The 23,293-nt window shown below is 44.5% G+C and overlaps 5 protein-coding genes across 8 annotated transcripts in view; 2 read left to right on the top strand and 3 right to left on the bottom strand.

The window, feature by feature from the left end:
* LOC126559393 (60S ribosomal protein L32) overlaps window positions 1-1,896 on the top strand; it is a 173,357-nt gene extending 171,461 nt beyond the window's left edge. For all 3 annotated transcript variants that reach the window (XM_050215543.1, XM_050215544.1, XM_050215545.1), the window contains exons 2-3: window positions 1,250-1,345; window positions 1,457-1,896. In XM_050215543.1, the coding sequence (XP_050071500.1) occupies window positions 1,253-1,345; window positions 1,457-1,768 (405 nt within the window). In that variant the 5' untranslated portion in view covers window positions 1,250-1,252 and the 3' untranslated portion in view covers window positions 1,769-1,896. The remainder of the gene's footprint in view (window positions 1-1,249; window positions 1,346-1,456) is intronic.
* LOC126557269 (ATP-dependent Clp protease ATP-binding subunit clpX-like, mitochondrial) overlaps window positions 1-23,293 on the bottom strand; it is a 399,590-nt gene that overhangs the window by 272,176 nt on the left and 104,121 nt on the right. Inside the window, exon 1 of one of the 2 annotated variants that reach the window (XM_050212981.1) lies at window positions 13,624-13,631. The exons of the other annotated variant lie outside the window; for it this stretch is intronic. The gene's annotated coding sequence lies outside the window, so the exon portion shown is untranslated. Of the gene's footprint in view, window positions 1-13,623; window positions 13,632-23,293 lie in introns of those variants that run through there. 2 annotated transcript variants of the gene reach the window in all.
* Window positions 2,044-23,293, bottom strand: part of LOC126559226 (DNA-directed RNA polymerase II subunit RPB7) — a 240,333-nt gene continuing 219,083 nt past the window's right edge. The window contains exons 2-4 of the mRNA XM_050215352.1: window positions 2,754-2,770; window positions 2,214-2,672; window positions 2,044-2,130 (exon numbers count right to left, since the gene is read on the bottom strand). Coding sequence (XP_050071309.1) covers window positions 2,080-2,130; window positions 2,214-2,672; window positions 2,754-2,765 — 522 coding nt within the window. The 5' untranslated portion in view covers window positions 2,766-2,770 and the 3' untranslated portion in view covers window positions 2,044-2,079. The remainder of the gene's footprint in view (window positions 2,131-2,213; window positions 2,673-2,753; window positions 2,771-23,293) is intronic.
* Window positions 4,867-7,387, bottom strand: LOC126557142 (small G protein signaling modulator 3 homolog). The gene is made up of 2 exons (XM_050212818.1): window positions 7,283-7,387; window positions 4,867-7,219 (listed from the first exon to the last, which is right to left on the bottom strand). Exons 1-2 carry the CDS (start codon window positions 7,337-7,339, stop codon window positions 4,871-4,873), a joined length of 2,406 nt encoding a protein of 801 aa, XP_050068775.1. The 5' UTR covers window positions 7,340-7,387; the 3' UTR covers window positions 4,867-4,870.
* The window catches only part of LOC126556717 (serine/threonine-protein kinase minibrain), a 40,395-nt gene continuing 31,901 nt past the window's right edge, over window positions 14,800-23,293 (top strand). The window contains exon 1 of the mRNA XM_050212162.1: window positions 14,800-16,519. Within this exon, the coding sequence (XP_050068119.1) occupies window positions 14,869-16,519 (1,651 nt within the window). The 5' untranslated portion in view covers window positions 14,800-14,868. The remainder of the gene's footprint in view (window positions 16,520-23,293) is intronic.

The following is a 23,293-nucleotide window of genomic DNA, read 5'->3' as shown; positions in this document are numbered from 1 at the left end:
CTGAAAAAAATGTGGAACGCTTCATAATTTTCTTTGCTTCATTCCTACCTTAGTATATGTCTTGCCGAAACAAAGTTCGATGCAAAGTACATGTTCCTGTTTTTTTTTCTGATAAAGACACGAAAATAATAGCGGCGGCTCGGGTAGACGGTGTTAGTTTTTACACGGCAGTTTGTTCCACCGTCTGACTATACATATAAGTATGTGGAACTAATAAGTCGGACCTTGTAGGTCGTAAAGCCATAAAGAAAAAGGGCATCAAAATGCTCATGCACTGATACAAGAACCTTGGAACTTGGAATATTTATAAATTACCATCAATTGGTTTGACCTATTGTCCCGCTTATCCGGTAGACTTCATAACCCGCGTATGCTAGGTCTGGATTGACTAATAGAATATGGTGCCGTAAAATTCTTACTCACGATACCCGATACTCGTACGTTAAAAAGAGCACATGAAATTCCATCTCCTTTATGTCTTGGTAATACCAAAAACATTTTACGTTATTCATTTTAACTGCACCGATCTTGTTAGATCTTGAAATATCTCATCGAAAAACGTATCATTATAACGAATTGCTCCAACTCTTCATTGATTCAAACTATTTTTCCATTCTTCGCAGTCTGCACAACGCCAATGAAAACCGTACAGTTAAATTACAATCAAAACAAACGTCAAAAGATCATGCTCACACGGGGCTGCCAACAGAAAGAGAGAAGAAATGACAGCTTCGCCTGAAACGTCAAAAGCCTTTCTTTTTGATTGTTCTTCCACATTGAACGATCTGCCGCGTGTTGTGCTCCGATAAAATGTAAGGAATATACCTATTAAAATGACTTGTTGTAGTACTGTTTTATATTGTAAATTTTGGGTACAAGTTGTTGAAACACGAAACAATTGTTGTAAGTTGAAATACACACCGTGTGATGGGTAAAATGCCGATTTGGAAGTGCGATGTTTACTCCTCGTCTCCGAGTTGCCGTACCGATCCGGTCATCCATCACTGGCTGTGTGTACCTGGTGTGCTCGTTTGTGTGGCCAATTGTGCCGAGCAGTAGTGTGCAGTTGCATACACCTAGTACATTTAGTTACACTTCTTGACCCGAAAGCTTAAAGTGTGTTTCAATAAACAAAGCCTTTAAATGGGTTGTCGAGTCGGGTGGGGATGTAGAACGCGCAAGCAGGAAATTCTAACCTCATTTTTGTTCCCGTTTTGCGGGGAATGTTTTTAATTTGTTGCAGAACCTGAAAATGGCCGTACGACCAGCGTTTAAGCCGAAGATTGTGAAGAAGCGGACGAAGAAATTCATCCGCCACCAGTCGGATCGCTATGACAAACTCGCGGTAAGTTAATGTTTCTAATCAACCCGAATGTGTGTAGGCACCTTCTTGTAGTGTGAATTTGTGACGATTACTTATTGTCTCATCGATTTATTTTATGCTTTCTCCTTTTAGCCTAACTGGCGTCGGCCGAAAGGTATTGACAACCGAGTGCGTCGTCGCTTCAAGGGACAGTACCTGATGCCCAACATTGGTTACGGTTCGAAGCAAACCACCCGCCATATGCTGCCGAATGGATTCAAGAAGTTCCTGGTCCACAACGTCCGCGAGCTGGAGGTGCTGATGATGCAGAACCGTGTGTACTGTGCCGAAATCGCGCACGCCGTGTCGTCCAAGAAGCGCAAGGCAATCGTCGAGCGTGCAAAGCAGCTGGCCATCGCCGTGACGAACCCGAACGCGAGACTCCGTGCCCAGGAAATGGAGTAAGATGCTTTATCACTCGGTCGGTCGCAGCGTTTTGGTTCGATGGAGCTCTATTATTCTTTCTTTCTATTGGAAGAATGGATCCCGTTTTGAGAAGTAATAATAAGAAAGATCACCCTTAAAACGGCAAATATGTGTAATTTATTGGGAAGATTGTGTCGCGGGTTTTTTAAATCAGAGAAATCAGGAGAGAAATCAGTTTATTCTTGTGCTGCTGCATATATTTGAATCTTAATATTACACGGTACAAATACACCTTAAATAGACATAATCTTTCGCGGGTGGCACGAGAAATCGCTCATTCCATCTAATGATTAGCTACCGACCAGGCCGAGATAATCGTCCATCAATGTGCCGATTGCAAACTGTGGATCGACAAAAAGAAGTTTCACATTAATCCTTCCAATTTTCCAAAGTGGCATCAATTTCTGCCCAAAAAAATACTTACAATACCGGTCGCATCAACACGCGTTCCGACGATTTTGAGTCGAATTTTATCTTCTGCCGCAATAACACTTTCACCGTTGATTGCCCGATAGCACGGTGGTGCACCATTCGGACAGAACTGCATATCGGCCGGAATGGAGTGATGCGAGATGAAGCAGGAAAGCGGACCAATTTCCGCAAACATTCCCACCTTATTTACCTGCTTTACGGTTGCATCCAGCACTTCACCCTTGAAAGGTCGGAAAACGATCGCTTTGTACTTGACCGGATACACCACAAACCCTTGGCCCGGTTGAATCGTGCCGGAACCGATATCATCAATCGTTGTTACAGCAATCACGAACCCGTACTTGCCCGTACAGGTACCTTCGACCTCGGTGTAAAGCTTCTGCTTAACTGTTTCGATTAGCTGCGGTCCGAAATATCGCGGATGAAGCAGTATCTCATGTTCTAGCGATATCTGCAAAGGAGCACGATCGGAAGGTAGACGTTTATTGAACACCATTGCAAAACTAAATTATATCGTTCTTGCAGTACTTACATGGTAAAACATTATTTTATTTTCCAATGTAAGAGGAAAATTGGGCGCGTGCCTTCGACCGGGAGCGGAGGTTTATGTTTTGAATTTTCCAAGCCCGCTTTGATGCTTGACAAGCGGCTCCGAAGAAAAAAAAACAATACACGCACGCCGTCTCATTGCCAGAGTTGCCAAACTTACGCAAATTGGTGGATTTTGACCAGATACGTCAAAAGAGTGTTGTGTATACACACAGTGTGCAGTTGCGGCTTGTAATTGTGTTGTAACTAAAGTTTGACGCGCCAACCAATTTTTAAAAAGGGTTTTACTTTAGTGATAATTTTATACTAAACTATTTTGAGCGAAATCTGAAGAAATTTTCTTATTAATAGTTCAAATTTGAAAATGTGTTCCCTTACTTCCATAATCTCCTTCCCGGATATGTAATAAATTTGGCATGGGAGTTTACATTTTCCCGGATGAGAAAGCTAATAACTTTTGATCTGGTCATCATATTTGTATGAAAATTTCAAGAAAGATGGGGCTATTTGTTGTCAGACTGAAAAAAAATAGTTGAGAGTTTAACAAACAAGCTCCCGTTGCCAAAAAATCGCTATTCAGCTGCAAATTAAAGCGATTGATCACCAAGCAATGGATTAGTCATTCATAAAGCCAAAACAACGAGATATATTATTCAAAAAAATAATATAATATACGTTTATTATGGGATGTTTTAAGTATACTATATTACACAATAAAAGCCTTTTATCAGAATTTTTACGGCTGGCTCAAACAAAATAAATAAGTTTTCCAACACAAAGATTGCTCATTTTCAAATTAAACTTTGATCAGCGAAAATTGCTTATCGTAGATGCAAGGAGATTACAGCTTTACAAGTAAAAAATTAGACGAAATTTTAACATTCTCAACCAAATATTGTTAGCTCGACCCGGGTAGGTGTTTATCGAAAATAGGGATATGAATTGAAAATTGAATTAAAAGTATATTTTAGGTCGTCGTTAAAAGTATAAAAGCCAATCGTTCGTAAGTATAAAAATTCCATCAAACTCCATTAAAACATATTTTACCATTTTTTGCACCATTTGTTCGGTTTTAGTACGATTTAAACCTTCAAGACTCGTCTTCTCATTGGAAATTAAGTGAACAGTACCGTGCGCTGTATCGCATGTTTTCAAAATTTTCTCTTGTTTGTTGATATTTGATTGGCTACATTAAACAGTTTGGAATATTATATTCTTGTTTTCTTCTATTGTATAATTGTAGAGGCATTTTGTGTGCTGTTTGTGTGTTTACAACTTCTTCTCCCATATACATTTATTATTCGGATTATTTTAGCGTTCTCCTTCCTTACTCGGCTGTGGTTAAAAGGCAGAGGAAGCCGGGCGCTTAACATTTGAACTCTGTAGTTTTGTTAATATTTGCGTTTACATTTCCGCTATCCATGAATACACAAAAAAAAAACACATACGCACACATAATCAATAGCATATCGGTCTATCTACGGTGAATTGTTTTTTTGATTTGTCGTCCGTTTCACGTTTTGTGAACTAAGGATCCAAAAATAGTGACACCATTTACCGGCTTTAGATGGTGAGTTAAACCTCGCGAAGGGCGAAGGATCAACCAGTTACTTTACAACATTAAACACACTTATTAGCAGTTATACGATAGTATTGAAGAAAACCTCTTGCGTGTAAATATAGTTTTAAAATTAATTTAAAAAAAAAGCTTCACTAGGAGGGACACACATTAAAATCTCAACAACAAAAAAGGAATCATAATACTGTTATTGCACACAAAACGAAGGAAACAGTAGCTGCCTTTTGCGCCATTATTATAGTATAATTAAAACAAATAAACAAAAATCTCGTACTAACATTTTAACTCTGGCTGTAGAGCGAATTGGAGGAGATAAAACAAATTCTTAAACTATAAAACACACTCGAGAGTGTACGGGTAGCACTGAAACCTATATCCTGGAGGAGGGAACGTGGGACAATAATTTGCTAATTAAAAATTGTATAGCTACACAACGTTAGCTTAAGGGGAAACTTAAAAACGAATCAAAAACGACTAATCCGACATAACGCATGTGAACGTTCGACGAATAAAAAGGAACATTAGAGATCCCACGAAAAGAGATGATGCTTCACGAGCATATCCCGCACACCGTCCTTTAGCGGTTGACTTTGTACCGCTTCCCGTTTGGCAGGCAGCTCCCAGTTCGGGTTAAGATTGAACGCAAACTGGGACAGTAGCCGCAGCTCGCACTTGATTTGCACCCAGCCAGGGGAATACACGAAGCTCCACGGTTGGTACCACTTCTGTACGATCTCGGTACAGCTACAGAGTGCCTCAAGCCACAGATGCAACACTTGCTCGTTTAATCCGAGACAGATTAACGATCGCAACTTCACGTCCATCTGGGCGTGTGCTGCATCGTGACTTTGGTTAACCGATTGCACACAACGGTACAGAAGCTCTTCGGGTGTCAGCACTTTGCCATCCTCGTCGAGTCGGTATGTTTTGCACAGCACCAGACGCGAATAAACCGATTCAAAATCCTTCTCGACTTCGCGCGTCGCTGCCTCCTCGATAAAAAGCCACGGATGGCACGGTCCCCCAAGAAACGATGGGCGCTTCATGCCGTGCTCGAGCACCTGCTTAACGGTAGGCGCCAGTGTACCGCGTACCAGATCCGTTACCGTTTCCGAAATCGCATCATCCCCGGCGCAACTATACTGTTTACTGCGCTCGTCCAGCAACTCGACAAACTTGGCCGGAAACCAACCTCGCAACCCATTCAACTCACCCACCCAACAGTGTTCGTCCTTCTGGCTTACGATCGTAATGATATCATTCTTCCGGAAGCCCAGCTCATCGTCATCGTGCCGCTCAAAGTCGTGCAGTGCCTTCGCCCGTCGACTGCGTGTTCTCGACACGTTTATATAGTTTTCGTGATCCTTCGCATGACTGTCCATGCCGTAGTCCGCCACAAGCTTAATATGAGCCGCCAGCTTCGGTTCGATTGCTAGGAAGTGGCGTGCCACCTTCAGGATCGCTTCCCGCAAATCCACCAACAGTTCGGTCGTACGGATGTTTTTGCACTTTAGCTCATCGTCGCCTTCGGTCCCATTTCCGAACAGGATGGTTTGTAGCATGGATTTCGATTTTTTCATCTGCCGCCGTACGAGCTGTTGCTTCGGCAGGTTCGACGCTGCCTCCGGGTTGCCTACCAACCCACCCTGATCGGCCATTAGGTAGGCAAGATGGCGACGGCGATGTGTTTCAATAACCATGGGCGATAACGAACCACCTACGTCGAGCGAAAGTGCAAACAGATGCTCCACGTCGTCGATATCGCCCGGCAAATCTGAGAGTGAGTTAAAAATTTGAGCTGAATTTTCCAGATTTTTCACACTCGGTTCCTTTATCTTCAGCAGACCGAGCGTTAGCTGAAAGAGAACGATTGACCCGTCGTAAAAGAACCAGTCCCAGATGCGCAACAGAATCTTCATGTGTACAACACTCGCAAACAGGGTCAGAAACCAGTGCAGTGTGATCAGGGACAGTTCGATGTCGTGGCTTTTGAGTGTTTCATCGACCACCGACAGATAGTTGCCGATGAGCGTCTGCATGACGCGCTGGTCAGCCTGGATGCCTAGCAGGGTGGACGAGTAGTAAGAGGCCGGCAGCAGATCCTCCACGATTGTTGCCATCATCCAGAAGGCATCCTCTTCCTCGAGCAGCAGCAACAGAGAAGCGGCGATCACGCCCGTCCCCTGGCAATACCCTATATCCGGATAGAGCCAAGCGATTCCACGCAGGATGCGCCTCAACCGTGGCACACCGGTACCGTTCAGCGAGCTAAAGCAAGCATTCGTAGGCATGATGCGTAGCAGGTCTTTTTCGATCTGTTTCGATGTCATCAGCTGATCGTTGGAGGATGCTTTCACTATTTCCTGGTAGCTCGTCTCTGACTTGAGCTTCTTTTGCAGCGCACCGGACAGACGCATCCACATCTGGGGACGGAGTGAGTGCGGAATGCCTGCCCGTACCATCGAGCGCAACTTCTCCGTACGGGGAAGCATCACGTCCACGCTTTCCCATGTCAGTTCGGTCGCTTCTTTGTTGTGGGAAAATTCCAGATGAGCGATCCATTGCAACCGTTGAGCTGGATCTTCGATGAACGGTATGCTCAGCAGCTTGTTCGAGCTCGGTTCCGGACCATCCTCTTCCTCGACACGAAACCCAAACTCGTCGAACCGATAGTCGGGCTGATGGTTTGGTGGCTCGTCCGGATCCGGTTGGCCCAGCTTGGTCAGTATATCCTGTGGCCACATCGAGGGTGTAAGGGCGGAAAATGGACCACCCGCCGTGGGTCTTACACCTTCCGCAATGTGAAGGCCACCGAGTGCCAGTTCCACCATATCGGTATCATCTTCCGAGTTGGCCGATTCAATTTTTCGCTACACAGGGAAACAACCAGAATCAGATAAGATGTGAACAGTCTGCTGCTATAGCTGCCGTACCATATGTTCCTCTCTGCCAACGTAGCCTTCATGGTCGCGTGAACCAAAAAATGACATCGTCTTCGACCGAGCTGCTGTTTTTCCCTTCTGTGTGGCTGTGTTGAACGCTGTAAACCCTGGGCAAAAAGTTTGTGAATGGTTTCCCAAACGTTTTCGTCACACTCGTTCAAAGAAAGTGCCACTACACAACTTCACTGCACACATACGGATCTAGCACAGAGTACACAATTTTCCCACCCTATACCCATTGACGACGATGATGACCGATTCAAAACAAAGTTCCTCAACCTACATTCAGTGGCTTGCAACCAGGCTGGGGCGATAACAGATTGAAACAAATTCTTTACAGCAATTTTGGTGGATAGTAAAGCGTGTTAAAAGTAAAAATAATGTATTGGATGTTCTGAATATATTATTATATTATCTTGCTCGGATATACTGTGATTCTTCAATTTTCCGCATTTATAATGTGTGGGGGTTGTACGCTCCTGCATGTTCATGCACAGTGGGATAGTTGGTAATTTGACAGTTGAAGAATTTTTTTTATCGAAAAAAAATTGTGCAATACCGTTCCCAATGAACCATTCGAAGTTAAACTAACGATTGCATAGAAGTGCAAAGTGCAACATTCAGAAGAAGAAAAATATAAATGTCACGAGCCAATGGAAATTTCAAAAGGTTGAAATCGATGTAGAACTGTCAAAAAAACCCGTAACATATTAAACCATGAAAGCTATTGCTAAAATGATTCGATTGTGCAAGCGTCCCTTTCTTTCGGGATGTTAAATGCGTCTCTATGGATTTCAAGAGTTGAATCTAGATAAAAAATAAAATTACTTGTGATTCACTGCGCCATTTGGTGAGTCCTACCATTAAATAAGTTACGTTAGTGAGTATTTGTATTTATTTATGTACAAATATTTGTTCATCATTCTTTGTAAATTTCGCGAATAAATCGTCGAACATCGGCCGGGTATTCGAAGGTCGAAAATTATTGCAAACTTCGGACAAACTCGTGCCTGATGTTCGAAAAGCTTCGGCATTCTTCGCACGGTTGCGTTTACACCTGTCCGTATGCAGTACTCGAGCGACCGAGCCGCGCCATCTTGTTGAGAAAGATATACACACGGACGCGAATCGTGAGCAGCACTTCGAACCGTGGAGGATCGCGCGTAGAAAACGGTGTGTGATTTTGTGTGGTAAAAAGGGGTTCATTCGCAAAAAAAGGGGGATGAAGTGCAGTTGCTAACAAAGCAGGAACCGCCTGGGCCGGGGCGTGTGTGCACGATTAGAGAGTGCCGAAATTTTCACTCCATCGCACAATCCCTCATCCAGTTTTGTGTTGCAGCGGGTAATGTTTGAGTACATGTTGTGACGACGGCGAGCGGGGTGTGTGCGTGTGTGTGCGCGCACGGGTGTGTACGTGTTAGTGAGAAGAGAAAGGGCTTCAACATCATACTGCTTTGGGTGTGTGTGTGCGTGCGTATGTGCGTGCGTGTATTTCGGATGCTGGCGGATAAGCTCGAATGTTGTTCGGCTAAGAAGCAAGCAAGTGAATCAAATTTTGCTCGTGGCAAAATACATCCGCGCTACATTATCTCCGGTGAAAAGTGAACCCAGTGGAACACGGATATCTGCAACCTGCAACAGTACCGTCGTACAACGGCAGTGGCACAGGCTGATGATGGTGCTGGGTGTGCGTGCGTCTTGCCCGAACGAATGGTTAGTAAAAGCCAATTTTTCTTAATGCTACAATTGTGAAGTTGTGTTGCAGTGCTACTCCCCATCCTTCCCCGGGAAATGGTGGTGGATGACAAATGTGAAAATGCCGAAAAAGGAATAAATTTCAAATGTGTAAACGCAATTTCTGTACTTCTCAAATCTGTGGCTGGTAGATTCGGTTGATTCTCTTCATCCCCTCGGGGTGGAAACAAAAAAGAAAAAGCTTATGTTGCGTGTGTTTGCTAGTGTGGCTGTTTGTGTGTGTGTGGTGTGCGTGTGTATGTAAATATAGGAACGGGCAGACGGTGTGTGAACGCAGCGTGCAGGAAGAAGAAGAGTGTGAGGAGAATTTTGTGGTGAGAGCGCCGAAAGAGCGTGTGCGCACGCTTACTGTCGTCTATGGGTGCTCCGATGCGTTCTTATGTTCTCTGCTACTCAGTTAAAACCAACTGTAGCGAATTTCTTTTCCCTCCACGCCACACACACACATACACACCACTACCAATATCACATTACCGGAACACATCCCTTTTATGGGGGGCCCTTCAGCATCGGTGTCGACGGCGGCGACTGTCATCATCTTTCGCTGAGCGAAACACGAAACAGTGTGACACTGCGCGGGTTGTTATTATTGTGTTGATGAAGCACAGTCAGCGAGAGAGATAGAGTGAGAGAGAAAGAGAGGAAGCAATATTGCTGTATATTGCTTTCAAGATGCGATCCATGATGCGTTCGTTGGAACCGTTGGAAGTGCGTTCGGACGTCCGGCCTAAATGATGGCGCATATCCGAATATACTACAAATATACGTGTATGGCAATGGTGGTTGGAATGTGCAGAAAAATCAATCCATTGTAATCGCTTAGTGCACCGATCTTCCGTCTTATTTTACACACAAATTGGCCCCGATGTGGTGCGGATATGCAATTGATGATGTATAGACCACAACAAACCGGAACCTCGTTGGTGTCCTGGGTGTGTTGCAATTGAAATCATCTTACAACTGCAACGAGCGTTTTCACTCGAGTAGTAATTGTTTTCGTTTACTTTTAGGATAATTTCTGTAGTGCAACAGCCACAACAGCAGCTGCTGTTGCATGGCGAGCTGGGGTAGGTTTTGGAAAGTGGGTCGCCCAATTCCCAGCCCAGCCTATGGTGTAGAAAATAATGCCTTTTCCCAAGGTCATTTACAAATCATCCATTAGAAGCACTAACCACACAGCTGCCCATATGCTTTGCCCTGGAAGCAGCAAGCAATCTTTCCACAGCCTAGGAGTTACACGAGTAAATTAATTGTGTGAAAATTGTGGCCATTCTTGGATTGCCAGTTTGCTTTCGCCCCCCCCCCCCACATCCACGAAAGAGAGAGAGAGAGAGAGAGAGAGAGAGAGGGGCAAGGGCAAAGCTTCACCGGTTCATTGATAGAGCGGCCTACGAATGAGCGGCCTAAAGCGGAAGCGCTAGATCGTGGCAATGTTATGGAAAGTTTTTGCAACTCGCAAGCTTTACGAGCACATGATCTTCTACTATACATATCTACACTGAAAGTAGCAACGGAAAGCGTCACGCTATGTGAACTGAGTTTCGACGAGTGTGTTTAGATATATTTCGTAGCAACAGTGGTAGTATTAGTGGTGGTGGTGAATGGTAACAGCGACTGGTGTGTATACGTTGCCATCATGTTTGGACCCCTCATCTCACTTTCGACTCACGATCGCCTGGTACACTTCTTCTCACACAGCTTACATTACATGCCGCGTGTGTGGCTCCATCGGGGGAAGGTTTACCCTCGATGTCTATTGAAACGTTTAATATGACCGCAATATGCCGCTGTAGTTGGCCTCCCCACGCACACTTAGCACGAACCCAAAGTTTCCGGGATAAGTGTGTGGTTGTGTGCTTTTTTTTTTAACTGCAGTATCTGCCATTTCTCGAAAAGTTTTATGCATCAATCAGATTAGTGCTGAGATAGATTCGGTTATACACTGAAACTAGTTGACGATAGGGTAGAGTTGCGTATTTCGCGCACCAAGCGGGCGCACAACGGGGCCGTCGAGAGGCGCGCCTTGGATTTGTTCCGTATGCCAGTGCATGCCGATAACTTCACACAATTGGGAACAGTCTAGTGGAGCTAATGCAAGAATTGCATTCTTCTCCATACCGGAACCGGGTGGAGGTAGGCTTCCCTTACGTACGATTGGCGCTATGAGCGTGTGAAGATGAATTTGTGCAAATCTCCTTGCCTACTCGTTCGTTCCTGCTGGCTAAATGTGTATGCGTCTCTGTCTCTCTCCTTTTCTCTCTCTCTATGGTTTTAATCTCTCTATGTTTCTCTCAAATGCATTTTTGCTCCCATTTTCGATGCATCTTTGCTAATGGATTGGGCGATGGAGCAGGAATTTCTACTAGAGCTGACGACGACACACGGCGCAATCAGCAGCAGTACGAAAGAATGAAGCGAATAAAATGGGCACTGGTTTAGCAAAAAAAAAAGACCGCACAACACATCCCCTTAGCACTAGAGAGAGCCTTCTTCCGTATGCGACACGGGGCGGTTCTTCCTTTCAAGCTTCTGGTCTATTTCGGATGGTCTGGCGTCTGGCACGTAAATCAGCACCGTTAAGCAGTTTGCTTCTTCTTCTGCTGTAAATTTTTATAACGGCTGTGCTGCTCTCGGGGCTGTTTTTTTCTCCTCTCCAATTTGATTTTCCGATTGCACGGTTCAGAGTGTAGAAAATTGTAAAATTTCATCACCAAGGATCGTCCTTCCCGATCCCCTAGCACCGGAAGTAGATGCATGAGATGCATAAGAAAACAATAATGAGAGAGCGCATGTTATGGATTAAATGATATCGATGTAGAAATTTATACAACATGGAACAAAATAGAAATTTGCCATATTCTGATATACTGTCTTAGCTTTTCTTGCTCATCCGGTGCGATTTAATCTCGCTCCCGTACCAAAACACTCTGGAAAGCTTGCCGGAAGAAGAGCTGACGATGACGATGGTGCTACGCCTTCCCAATGATCCATGTAACAGGTCATTTGCGAATGTGTTACGCTAGATTAACCTTTCCCAACTGTTGGCAGACTGAACTCTGGCGCCGCCAGTGGCCGAAACCACCAGCACGTCAAATGTTGCGAGTATTTTGTCATCTTGGTGTGTCATCCTTTTCCGTAATCCGTTCCTGCTGTACGCTACAGGCGCAAGGCGCACGTATGTATGAGTTGGAATTTCCCTGCCCGTCACACAATGCTGGGCGCCTCCATCTGTGATCCTGGCTGATGAGAAGGATGGTACACCGTGTGTTTTTTTGTGTGGAGAAAAACAATCATTGCTGCTTGGTTGAGTATTAAACCTATGATTCAATTTTGCGTGACCAGAGCTATTCCTTGCACGATGCGTCACGAGGCGGAGGATGAATCTTTAGTCGAAAATTACACTTTTCAATGGCCGCTTCTGAAAATGGTCAGCATTATAATTATTTTCATGTATTGGGGATACGGTTTTTGCACAAATGTTGTAAATAAAATAAAACAATACAATAAAACAAAAAAATGAGAATGAATGTGTTTTTTTAACTTTTTCTGCTCACTGTTCTGAGCAAAAATAGATATTCATCATCGACCTAGCCTACCGATTTTTGCACAACGATCATCGCTACATTAGTTCCACTGAAAGCATCGCTTGCTCTTGTATGGACAACTGTATTCTGTTCGATTATTCGGTATCTACACAACAAATTGATCAATTATGGAAGATAAGATGGTAATCCATGGGGTTTTTTTGCTTATCGTTACTGCACATTTGATCAGTCTCATTATATCGTAGCTGCTGTTGCTACTGATTATGGCATAGCATGAAAGCTTGCTTCATTCTTCTCAGTTAACCCCTTGGCAAGCAATAAAGGAAACATTTTAAAGAAAGTATCTCAAGATTAGGGAAAATTAGTATTTTAAAGCATATTCATAAAATTCAAAATTTGGTTTTATTTATTGGTAAAAACTCTTTTGTCAGAAGAAGTTCAAACGACTACTGGATTGATTCTAGCTTATCATCGTTTAGAATCACTAAGCAGATGCATTCCGCCATGAAATGCCGCTACCACCTACTGCATTCACTGCGCACTTTCGTCCTATCATGAGTGCCTAGTGTGGGGGATGGAATTGAGAATCTTTGCTGAAGTACTTCGGACGTAATAAGCGTCGCGTAAAAGCGCGCGACGATCGGACGATGGATCGCGATTATTCTGTGTTGTTTTGCTAGAAGATGGTTTGTTTTGTACATCAAATGCACTGTGTAATATGCATTCAGGAAGCGAGCTGTCATCATTGGCTGTCGATGCATTGTGGAACGCTGTTTGAAATCCGGATTGTGCACACATTACCAGTTAGTGTAGTTGGGGGTTCTCTCCGCCCTCAGGGTGGAAGGAAAGAAGGAGGGGTTGTTGGGCATAGATTAAAATGAAAATAACCATAGCAATAGGGCGGCAGGTTGCTATGACGATAGCGAGCGAGCGCGCACACTGTTTGCTAATCCGATTGCTAATAGCGAGAATTTGCCAGTTTGTTTTGTGGTGGAGTGCGCGGATTGTTGGCGTTGGCCGCGTTAGACGGACCTTTGGGAAAGGGTAGCGCTGTAAACAAAGTTCACTCGCTGTGAGGTGGGACGATGTGTGGTAGTACTTGAAAAAGGCATGGACATTATTCCCTAACCTAGGGGCCCGTGCAGGCGCGTGGCGTGTAGAAGTAGGTCATCCAATCATCGCTGGGTTGACGTTACTTGCTGTAACATAATGCTCTTTAGACAGAAGCACATTGCATCTGCTTAGCACCTCCATTAAATTATAATAATGAAACATATTTAAATCAAGAAGTTACTTCAAACTTTCATATTCTAATCCTTCATTTCTGTTCTCTCTATTCCAGATATTGGCCAGCCACCATCAAGGACCAACTTGAGCATTCATTTGATCACAAGTCAGTTGAAATCTTCGGCATAAAGAATCACCGATCTCTCTTCCTTCCTCTCTCTTTCTTTCTGCTCCCCCCCCCTTCCCTTCCTCTTTATCCTTCTTTCTCTCACGCTCACGTTTGCCTGTAGATTTCCACTGACTGATTCCGGCATTTCTGGCACTGTGCTCGTCAACTACTCATCTTCCGTTCGAAGTGTGACAGTGAAAAAATTTCCCTTTTATTGACACCGACAAACACGCACAAACAAAGTGGGAAATATTTGTTTGCAGCGCTACAGTGCGAATGCTATTACAGTGCACAGTTCAAGGAACGAGTGTGTGTGTGTGTGTATAATATGTTGATTAAGTTTCGCCCTCGTAAAGGTGCCGAGCGACGCTTCCACGCATATTGTGCAGCCAGTGCTAATGAGTGTGCTATTTTTGTTTCTATTTTAGGTTGTCAGTGTGTGTCCATGGTTTGAAATCGATAGCGATCCTGTGTGAAATGTAAGCAAGAAGAAGAAGAAGAAGAAGAAAGCTCCGATATTAGGCAGCCGGTAAGGAAGTGGAAAAGTGGGTCGCAAGCTCGTCACGAGAAGATAGTGCAAAGTGTTAGCAGAAGAAGGAAGAAAATAGCAAATTTTGTTAGTGGTGCTGATCGCATGTGTGTGTCTGTGTGTGTGTGTCTCTTCTGGGCATCATCCTAGTGCCAAGTTGCCAAGCAACGATCGTGCATCCTTCTTCAAAGTTGATTTATTTAATTTTTATTTTTAAGTTAGTTTTGTTTTAACGGAAAATCAAGTGTAAGTGTAGCGTGTGTGTGTGTGTGTGTGCACGCGCGTGTCGGAAGGGTTATACCCGTGTGTCTGGTATGTGTGGTGTGTGTTGGCGCGTGTGTCTGCCAGGGGCATGATAGTGTCCCCTCGCTTGGCTTCACTACTCAACACTTGCGGAGGTATCGGTGGTGGCCGTTGCAGTGATTGCAACGCCATCGATTCCATTACCACCACCACTGGCGGCAGCACGGATCATTACGACGGATCACTGTACGGACCACGTGCAACCGGTGTATCGGACGCGAGTAACGGTAACGTCAACAACAACTTGTTGATCGGTGCGTTTCACATCGGCAGTGAACACAAGAACGGCATCGTACCATCGGGCGGTGATAACAACATCGTTCATCACATCTTGATTGCTGGACAGGAAGCGGACAGGGCAGCGTTGAACCGTATCGAACAAGTGGCAAGTTTACCGTACGGTGGAAAGTTTAGCTTCAACACGCACTTGGACGCACTTGGCACGGTAAGGATCGTAACAGATCGAACCAAGCTTGATCCTTGCCCGTGCGATAGTGCCCGGCCTGTACAACGTTCCCGTGAGCGACGAGGTAACGTGTTCGGAAGTGGGGTTTCCGCGGCCGGCAACACGAATCGAACCGGCGCCACGGAAGGAGGGGCGGCAACGTTTGCGGAAGTTGCAAGTCTCGGTGGTGGAAGTGCGGTTGGCGGAGAAGTAGCGGCAGGATTTGAAAGCGGCAGTGTGGGTGGTGGCGGAGGAGGCAAAGGACGAGTGAGACGTACCGCGACAAGCTCTCAGCGGCAGCAGGAATCGTTTTCCACGAAAACGGCCAGCAGTAATAGTGCCGATAGCGGTGGAGGTGGTGGTGGTGGTGGCGGTGGCGGTGGATTAGGTGGTGGAAGTGGAGTCTCTCGACAAGAGGGAGTTGATATTGTTTTACCGGTGGCCTCGTACATCGGGGTAGTGGGAAGTGGTCGGCGCCAGCTCTCGCATCCGTCGTTGGACGATCCAATCGGTGGAATTGTTGTAGTGCGCGGCAGTGACTGTACGAGCAGCGGCGGCAGTAGTGCCAGCAGTGGTGACGGGGGCGGTGGTGGTGGCGGCGGCGGCGGTGGCAGTGATATCATCAGTGTGAATAGTGGGGCCGGAAGTAGTGCTAGTTGCAGCAGTACCGCTAGCAGCGGTAACGGAATTGCCGGTTCGGTGGTCGCACCGGAAGTGCTCGGTGGCAGCTCTTTGTTCGGTTCGATCGGTACCGGAAGGGGGGAAGCGTTCGTTCGTAACAGCAAGGATCGCGAGGACGAAGGTGGCTCGAGTGGGAGCGGGGGGAGCGGCAAGCGCATCCTTGCCGTGAACCGTAATATCGACGATCTGCTGTTCGGCAGCGATCTCGACTCGCTGATCAACGACAATATCATCTATGGCTTCAAGTCGCTGAAAGTGAGCCGCGCGCAATCACATGATCAGCTGGATAGTCAGCAACAGCAGCAGCAGCAGCAGCAGCAACCGTTTTATCATCATTACCATTCGAATCCGTTGCATTTGCAGCAACAGCATTTAGTGGAACAGCAACAGCTGCCGAATACATCGCTGGGCTACCAACCGTATCAGCCTCAGCATCCCGGTCATCATCAACAGTCGCAGCAGCAGCAGCAACAGCAACAGCAATCACACATTAGTCATTGGATTGAATCGGAAATTAGAGCGAGCGGCAGTACCAACAGCAGCATCATGTTGGCCGACAAAGCGAAGCAGAAATGTAAGTATTTGCTGTCAACGTGCGATTTTGCTTGTTATATGTTGTAGCTGTTCTTATATGCTTGAGTTCTCCATATATTTGGGGCGGCCCGGTGGACCGGCAGGACCGTAGTTCAAATTCCGTCCGGATCCATTCCTCCGCAGTGACGACTAATTATCCAACTACGTGGTACCCGGGGCAAGTCTAGTAAGCCATTTCGATGGCCGACATGACCTTGGAGGTCGTTAAACCAGGAAGAAGAAGAAGATATAAGGCAAGAGTTTAATGCGAAAAAATGGCCAAATATATCGCATTTCGCTTACGTTTACAAATCATCCAAAAAATGATCGATTTGTGACCCCAAATGAGAATACCCCCAAATACAATTATGCAACACACCACCGGTACGCTATTTTTAACGCATAAGTTCTTCGAAATTGTCTCCTTTTTCAGCACAAGAGCTCAAAATTGAAAGCCGGCGTCTGGACTGTGCGTCTGGGACTGCTTGTCGGCGCAACCTCTCGAAACTCCCCACTGATGTCACGATTTCCTACCGCAGGGTAGAAACTTTCTCCGTGATGCAAAAACTTTTCCCAAACCGACCGACCGATGGTGTTCGCTCGTTATTAGTAAGCCGAATATTTCGTCCAGTTCTTTGAACTGTAATTAAAACGCATACAAAATGGTGGAGGAGTGGTCGTGTTTTTGGTGGAAAATTACCAAACCCCATCCCTTGAGGGTTTTAGCGTGTGTGTGTGTGTGGATGCTACAGCTGCTAAGCAATACACAGCCCATCGTTGTTGTTGTAGTACACACTTTTCCTCAAACTTTGTACCGTGGGCAGTAGTAAAATGGCTCCATTACGGCCGTTATGCTAGGGCAGTTCTGAGGGGGATTTTACTTTACCTTCCAATTTAATTTGGAACGACCCCCTCAGCCGGTCTCAAAAGTATAATGAAAATGCTTCCCGGGAGAACATTTTTGGAGAAACACCAACATCATAAATCGAGTATCTAATCAGTGAAACGTTTCAATCATTTTTGATTAATATTACTGACATTTGGTCATATTTGAGCTGCAATCTTTAATTGGAAAAGCCTTCAAATTATCGAACTCTTTGCGTGAATCACGCAAAACTTGTTGCAGTCAGCAAAAAAAAAAAAAACTACCACCTTAAAGGAAATGGGGAAAGCACACAATTAATCACAAGCGAGTGAGCGAGTAGCTCTTTGTCATTGATGCCCATAAAAGGTTTTGTGTTTTTTTTTTTTTTAATTCTGGAAACCACCCAATCACAGGGAAGACCATTTCTTCCGTGAACAAAGACACTAAGATATTCAACGGCGTAGGTATCTCTTTGTATGGTTGCTTCTTAGCTCCAACAGCTGTCATATTTTCTACACTCTTTCATTGCTGACAAGGAACCATCGACAGCCGGGAAACGTGAAACATCACTACGGTTTGTATCGCGTTTCAAGGGAAATTCTTAATACAGTTTACGATCTCTTTGTGTGTCGTTTGGCTTGGATGCTTGGAAACGTTTGATGGTTGAATTTTGTCTGTCGAAAATACTGTGTTTTTGCAGTAAGCGCCTCCATTATTAGACGAGGCCGATATAATGGAGGCGCCCAGTAATTTGTAAAGCATCGGTTTGTTTAAAAATTTTTGGTGATTGAATGGCATTCAATGTGTGTATGTTAAGATGCATTAGTGTATATAATTTCCATTTGCTATTTTACCCAGTAGAAAGATAAGATGAATCTACAATTACCTTACACAAAAACATGAACCAGAACTGTGCAGTTGAGTTGTTTGATTGGCGCTATTTTTCCTTCATTGCCTCTTTAATCTGCCCCGGAAGTATCGAGCACTTTGAACAAAAGCTGGTGAGGCGTTATTCTGGGACCATCTTGAGCGGCAGTTTCTCCTTAAAATCTTTTGCAGTAGCGCGATCGATGGAGAAGAATCTTAACAGAATCTAGAACAATGTTGCAGCATTCGACGGTTTTCTATGCCACTGACAACAATGTCATAGCGAAATTGATATGCTTGCCGGTGTAATAAAAGTGTGCTGCTCCTGTTCCTGCTGCGGCTTCGACCGAATTAATGTTGGAGTTTAGTTTGTGCAACAATTTTATGCCACACAACATGTTGTGTTGAGTTAACCCTTGAACGATGACGGTAAAATCCGCGCCACAAAATGTGCCATCTTAAGCAGGTAAACCTGTTGAAAAGAGCGATTCAAAAATTGCTCGTGCGGTTCGTTTGCTTTCTGTTATTGTATCACAATTCGTGCATAAATTTCTTATTTGTTTTCGCATTTGTAAGCTTAACTGAACACTCCATCCGTTGCATTGTGCTGAAAAGATGAAGAAGAAAAAAAAATCCCGGCTTTTTCCAACCGGAGTGGAACAGTCTGTTCGTATTGCTTTGAAACAACTGTTCTTATCGCTGCACTTATCACTGCCGATCGTGCACCTCGTTAGCCTTTATCTTAGCCGCAGTGATCAGCCACCAGGTATTGCGCGAGAGGCTTCACCTATCGCAACCGTGTCACCATTATCAGCTGTCACTTATTGCGCAATATCCGAACAGCACTTGACGCGGATGGCAGCCCCGTCAGAGGGGCGCGCGCGCGCTCGCTTGGTAGAAGTAGAATTGTGCGTCGTCACTGCACCACCCCAGACGAGGTACGAACCAAACCCAACTGCCCTTATGTTGTCATGGGAACATACATTACCGCGTTTGCTGTTATTTATTATCAAAACGGTTCGCGATGCTGTGGCAACTTTTTGTGGATGCGTTAGTGTCCTATTTTTGGAGGCAGCAAGAGCGGAGGGGTTCGCTTTTTTTTTCGAACATTCGAGGGAAAGGTTGGGAACAGTGGCTCGTACGCCATAAAGTTCGCTCTGTTTGGGCTTATCAGTGTAACGTTCGCGCATAGAAGAAGAATGTGAGTACGTTGCGTTTGTTTGAATTTGTGACGCGGTGTCGTGTATTATCATGACAGTGCCACATGTTGTCGAGCGGTCCCCCGCTGCCCAACTCCTTTTGCCCTGGGACAGTGTTAATGTCTTGTACGCGGTGGTAGTCTAGAATTGCCGCGCCGTTACGATACGGTGAAACGTGCGTCCGAACGGTGGAGGAAATTTGGAACCGTTTTTGAAAGATGAAGTAACCAAGCCTCTGCTTATCAGGCAACGTACGTACGGTGATTGTGACGTGACACAGTTCACAGGAAATTTCGGTCACGGTCGCTCAAACATGCACCTTTACCTGAGGGTGAGCTGTGGATGAATGCATGGTGATTTATTGCTTTGTATTGACGCCCATCAGCCTGTTTGGTGTTGATTTAAATGTTTCACAATTTATCCTGCTGTTCGCGCGTTTTAGCTGGCAATTGATTCTACACAGTTTGTGTTCTGTATTTAAAAAAAAGAAAGATATATATTAATTTCTTTTAGTACTAAAATACACATAAATTCCGTTAAATGTTTTTAAAATTTGTTTTGCAGGGGCTTTCTTTAATGCTTCAACCGAATTCTTACTGTTTGCGTTTCACTATCAACCGCACTGTCCATCGTGCTTTGGTTCGTTGGCTTCTGCCGGTCCGATCGTGATCCTATAATTAAATCGAGTAAAAGTTTTCATTTAGGCTGCGGTCTTTTCTTCCGTCTCGCGCGGCACGGAATGAATTAAATTGCAAAGGAGCGTCTCATGCGAAACTACATTTTAGTGAGGAGTAAAGCTGCACTAGTAGACAATTACTAATTTAACATTTTATTGATTGAGCTACAGTAGTATTATGGCCGTAAATATTTACACAACATTAAGTTCTAGTTGAGCAAAAAAAAATCTATAATTTTTAATCGTTTTTCCACGGTAAACTACAGCGAAAAACAAATATTAGATTACGAAAGCCTCCGGTAAATCGCACTATTTGCGTCACCAATATTAGCACACACACACACACGCGCAAAGTATATGCCATTTTTATCTACGGTTCTGTTGAAAACGACCGCATTAGCGCACTAAGATCAGCTGTGTGTCGCGCTCTGGGTTGCATTTGCTTGCTGGTGATCGCTACCGTTTTGCTACAGCTTGTCACATGCTTTGCCGGTTGATGCTGCGCAATATTACACCTCCCATTATCTTCGTTCCCATTTAAAGTTGATCGGGCTGCTCTATAGCACTCCTCCTCGATTGTGGTTGCAATAATTTTAGATGATGGTTAGGCATTATTGTTTTTTGTTTTAATTTTTTTCATACATCATTTATGTTTCCAAGATGTCTCACCTGCCCATTGATGATCAAAAATGATTCTCCCCTTCTTGTATCGCTCCTCTTGTTGTACAAAAGATAAGAAAAAAAAATATTTGCGGTGGACTTTGCGTTCACCAGTTCACCTGACTGTCGGAATGATGGCGATTAAAAGAAGCCAAAAAAAAAGAGCTTCCCTGCTGAAGAAATTTACCTTAGTTACACGGCAGTACCGTTTCGACCCCGTCGGGGGTTCCCACATTCCCTCCTCCCCCCTAATTAAAACACCAATATCGCAACAAAAAAAAATGGTGTAGCGGACAGCGTCATGCCAGCTTGTGATTGTTGGGTGGTGTGTGGTACGAAACACACGACCCCCCATCCGCTTTCTTTTGCTGCGCAACACTGTCAAGTCTGTCTGGCCCGCGAGTGATCATATTTGAGTGTGTTTGTTCTTCTCCCCTCCCGAATGTCTACTGCGCGGCGGCCAGAGTTCGGGTGCCATTATTTGCTTAAGATTGCGCGTGCACGTGAACGTACAGTGAAACGGAGCGCCACCGGGCGCCGCTACACATCCGCACAAGAAATGCAAATACACGGTGCCGACAGCGTTTCGCTGTGGAGTGAACCTGCTTTACCCTTCTTCCACACTTCGCATACATACGCAGAGAGAGGTGGTCACGATAAGAGAGCAGCAGCAGCAGCAGCACATGCTTCTACGAAAGTAAGGTGTGCTATTCGTGCGTAATAGGCTCACAGCCGGAGAAACATGATTGCTGAGAGAGTTGTCACCTAACTGGAAACACATCACCGTGTCGGCTCAAAATGGGGGGGGAAGGGTGGCCAAGGTATTATGGAGGAAGACGAATATGCGATTTTTAGAATGACTACGCGAACGTATCTGCGAATGATGACGAGCGTTCATGACTGACGCTTTAGTAGTTGAAAGGGCAACAAACGAGGAGATGGTTGGTGGGGTGAAAAGTGATCCATTTTCGTTCGACTCCTTCGTAGCAGTGTGTGCGGCGATGGCTATTTTGGTTTTGCACGCTTGGTAATTGTTTTGTTGGGAGTTTTTATCGTCTGTTGCTAGGGGGGGTCTATGAAACGGACCCAAATGTAAGATCAATATTTCGTACGGTCATTTGTGTAATGTTTTTGCTAAATTTTGCTATGTTGCTGTGAGTTGATGAGTTTATTTTCGTAAAATTGAAACGGTTAAGTCTGAAAGGTTTTTCTTGTTGCATTTGTACATTATTGGACAAAACAAGTGCAACTCAAATAGAGCAATTTTAAAAAGGATCAGCAAATTTCAAGTTTTTTGAAATAGAAAACGGGACACTTATTGTAGGTTGACCGGTTCAGGAGTCTAGATGTTTGCTACATGTTTACCGCAGTAATCAGCCGTCAAATTTACAGACCACAGCGAGTGTTTTGTGTGGCAAGAACCATTTTGAGCTGCTTCTTTTCGCTTCTTTGAACTTTTATCTCTACCAGCATCGTTTAAGAACTTTGTTTTTCGTTGGAAAAAAGATTCGTTTGCTGGAAAAAAGTGTTCTTAAAAGTGGACAATAGAGGTGGAAGACCACGGTCCACGTCACGCCAAGAGAGGACATTATGATCGTACGAAGCATGAAAAAGGATCCTTTCAAATCTTCGTTCAAGGTGCAGTGGATATGCAGTTATCTGTTTCGGACCGGTCAATCAGACGACGCATGCCGTTGAAGCCGGAGTCGATGTTCAAACATCTTTGGAAGCGACGGGATTAGCCGTGTACGTCGCCACAGCTGGAAAACGCTTAGATTCACGTTACTGTCAGAAGCCGGTGTGAAGCAAGACGGAGGCAATGTAATGGTCTGGGGATGGTTTTCTGCGAACGGTCTTGGTGCGATTCATCAAATCGAAAAATGTTGTGGCCTTATGCTGAATGCAATATGCCATTAGAATGGATATTTCAACAAGACAACCATCCCAAGCACATCCACGATCCCAAGTGGTTAAACCGTGGTTTAAGGATAATGAAATCATGCTGATGAACTGGCCACCACTATTCTCCGGATCTTAACCGTATAGAAAACTTGTGGGAGATCGTGCATTAGCAAATTGATCGTGAAGGTGTTCGACGCAAGGATCAGTTGTTTGCACAAATCGAAAAAGCGTGGGCAGTCTTTTTTCCACAAAACTTCATTGATCGCCTGATTGATTCTATGGCAATTTAAATTTGGCAAACAACACGCGACGTTACGCTTGCTTTGTCCAGGAGATAAAGTAGATTTTTTTTTTATTATTAATTGTTAAGTATAAATGAGGAATGCTTTGTTATAACAAACAAGAAAAGTGCTGTTTCAATCAGCTTAAAAGCATCTTTTTCACAATTAACTTATTATGCATTATTATGCTTATTATTGGGATTGATTGGTTGCACTTGTTTTGTCCAACACTGTACAAAAGAATATTCACTGCTTATTATTATGGCGATATCGAGGAAGTTTACTTTTATTGAATGCAATTTCAATAATTCTGTTCGATCTTGCA

Source organism: Anopheles maculipalpis, chromosome 2RL, assembly GCF_943734695.1.
Source record: "Anopheles maculipalpis chromosome 2RL, idAnoMacuDA_375_x, whole genome shotgun sequence".
Lineage (NCBI taxonomy): Eukaryota > Metazoa > Arthropoda > Insecta > Diptera > Culicidae > Anopheles > Anopheles maculipalpis.
Note: the sequence above shows the minus strand (reverse complement) of the source record. Positions and strands in the feature narration are given on the sequence as shown.

Coding starts and splice junctions, on each gene's coding strand:
- LOC126557142 (XM_050212818.1), bottom strand. CDS start 7,339: ATGTCATTTTTTGGTTCACGCGACCATGAAGGCTACGTTGGCAGAGAG. Junction 7,220..7,282: donor TTGGCAGAGAGGAACATATG/GTACGGCAGCTA, acceptor TTCCCTGTGTAG/CGAAAAATTGAATCGGCCAA.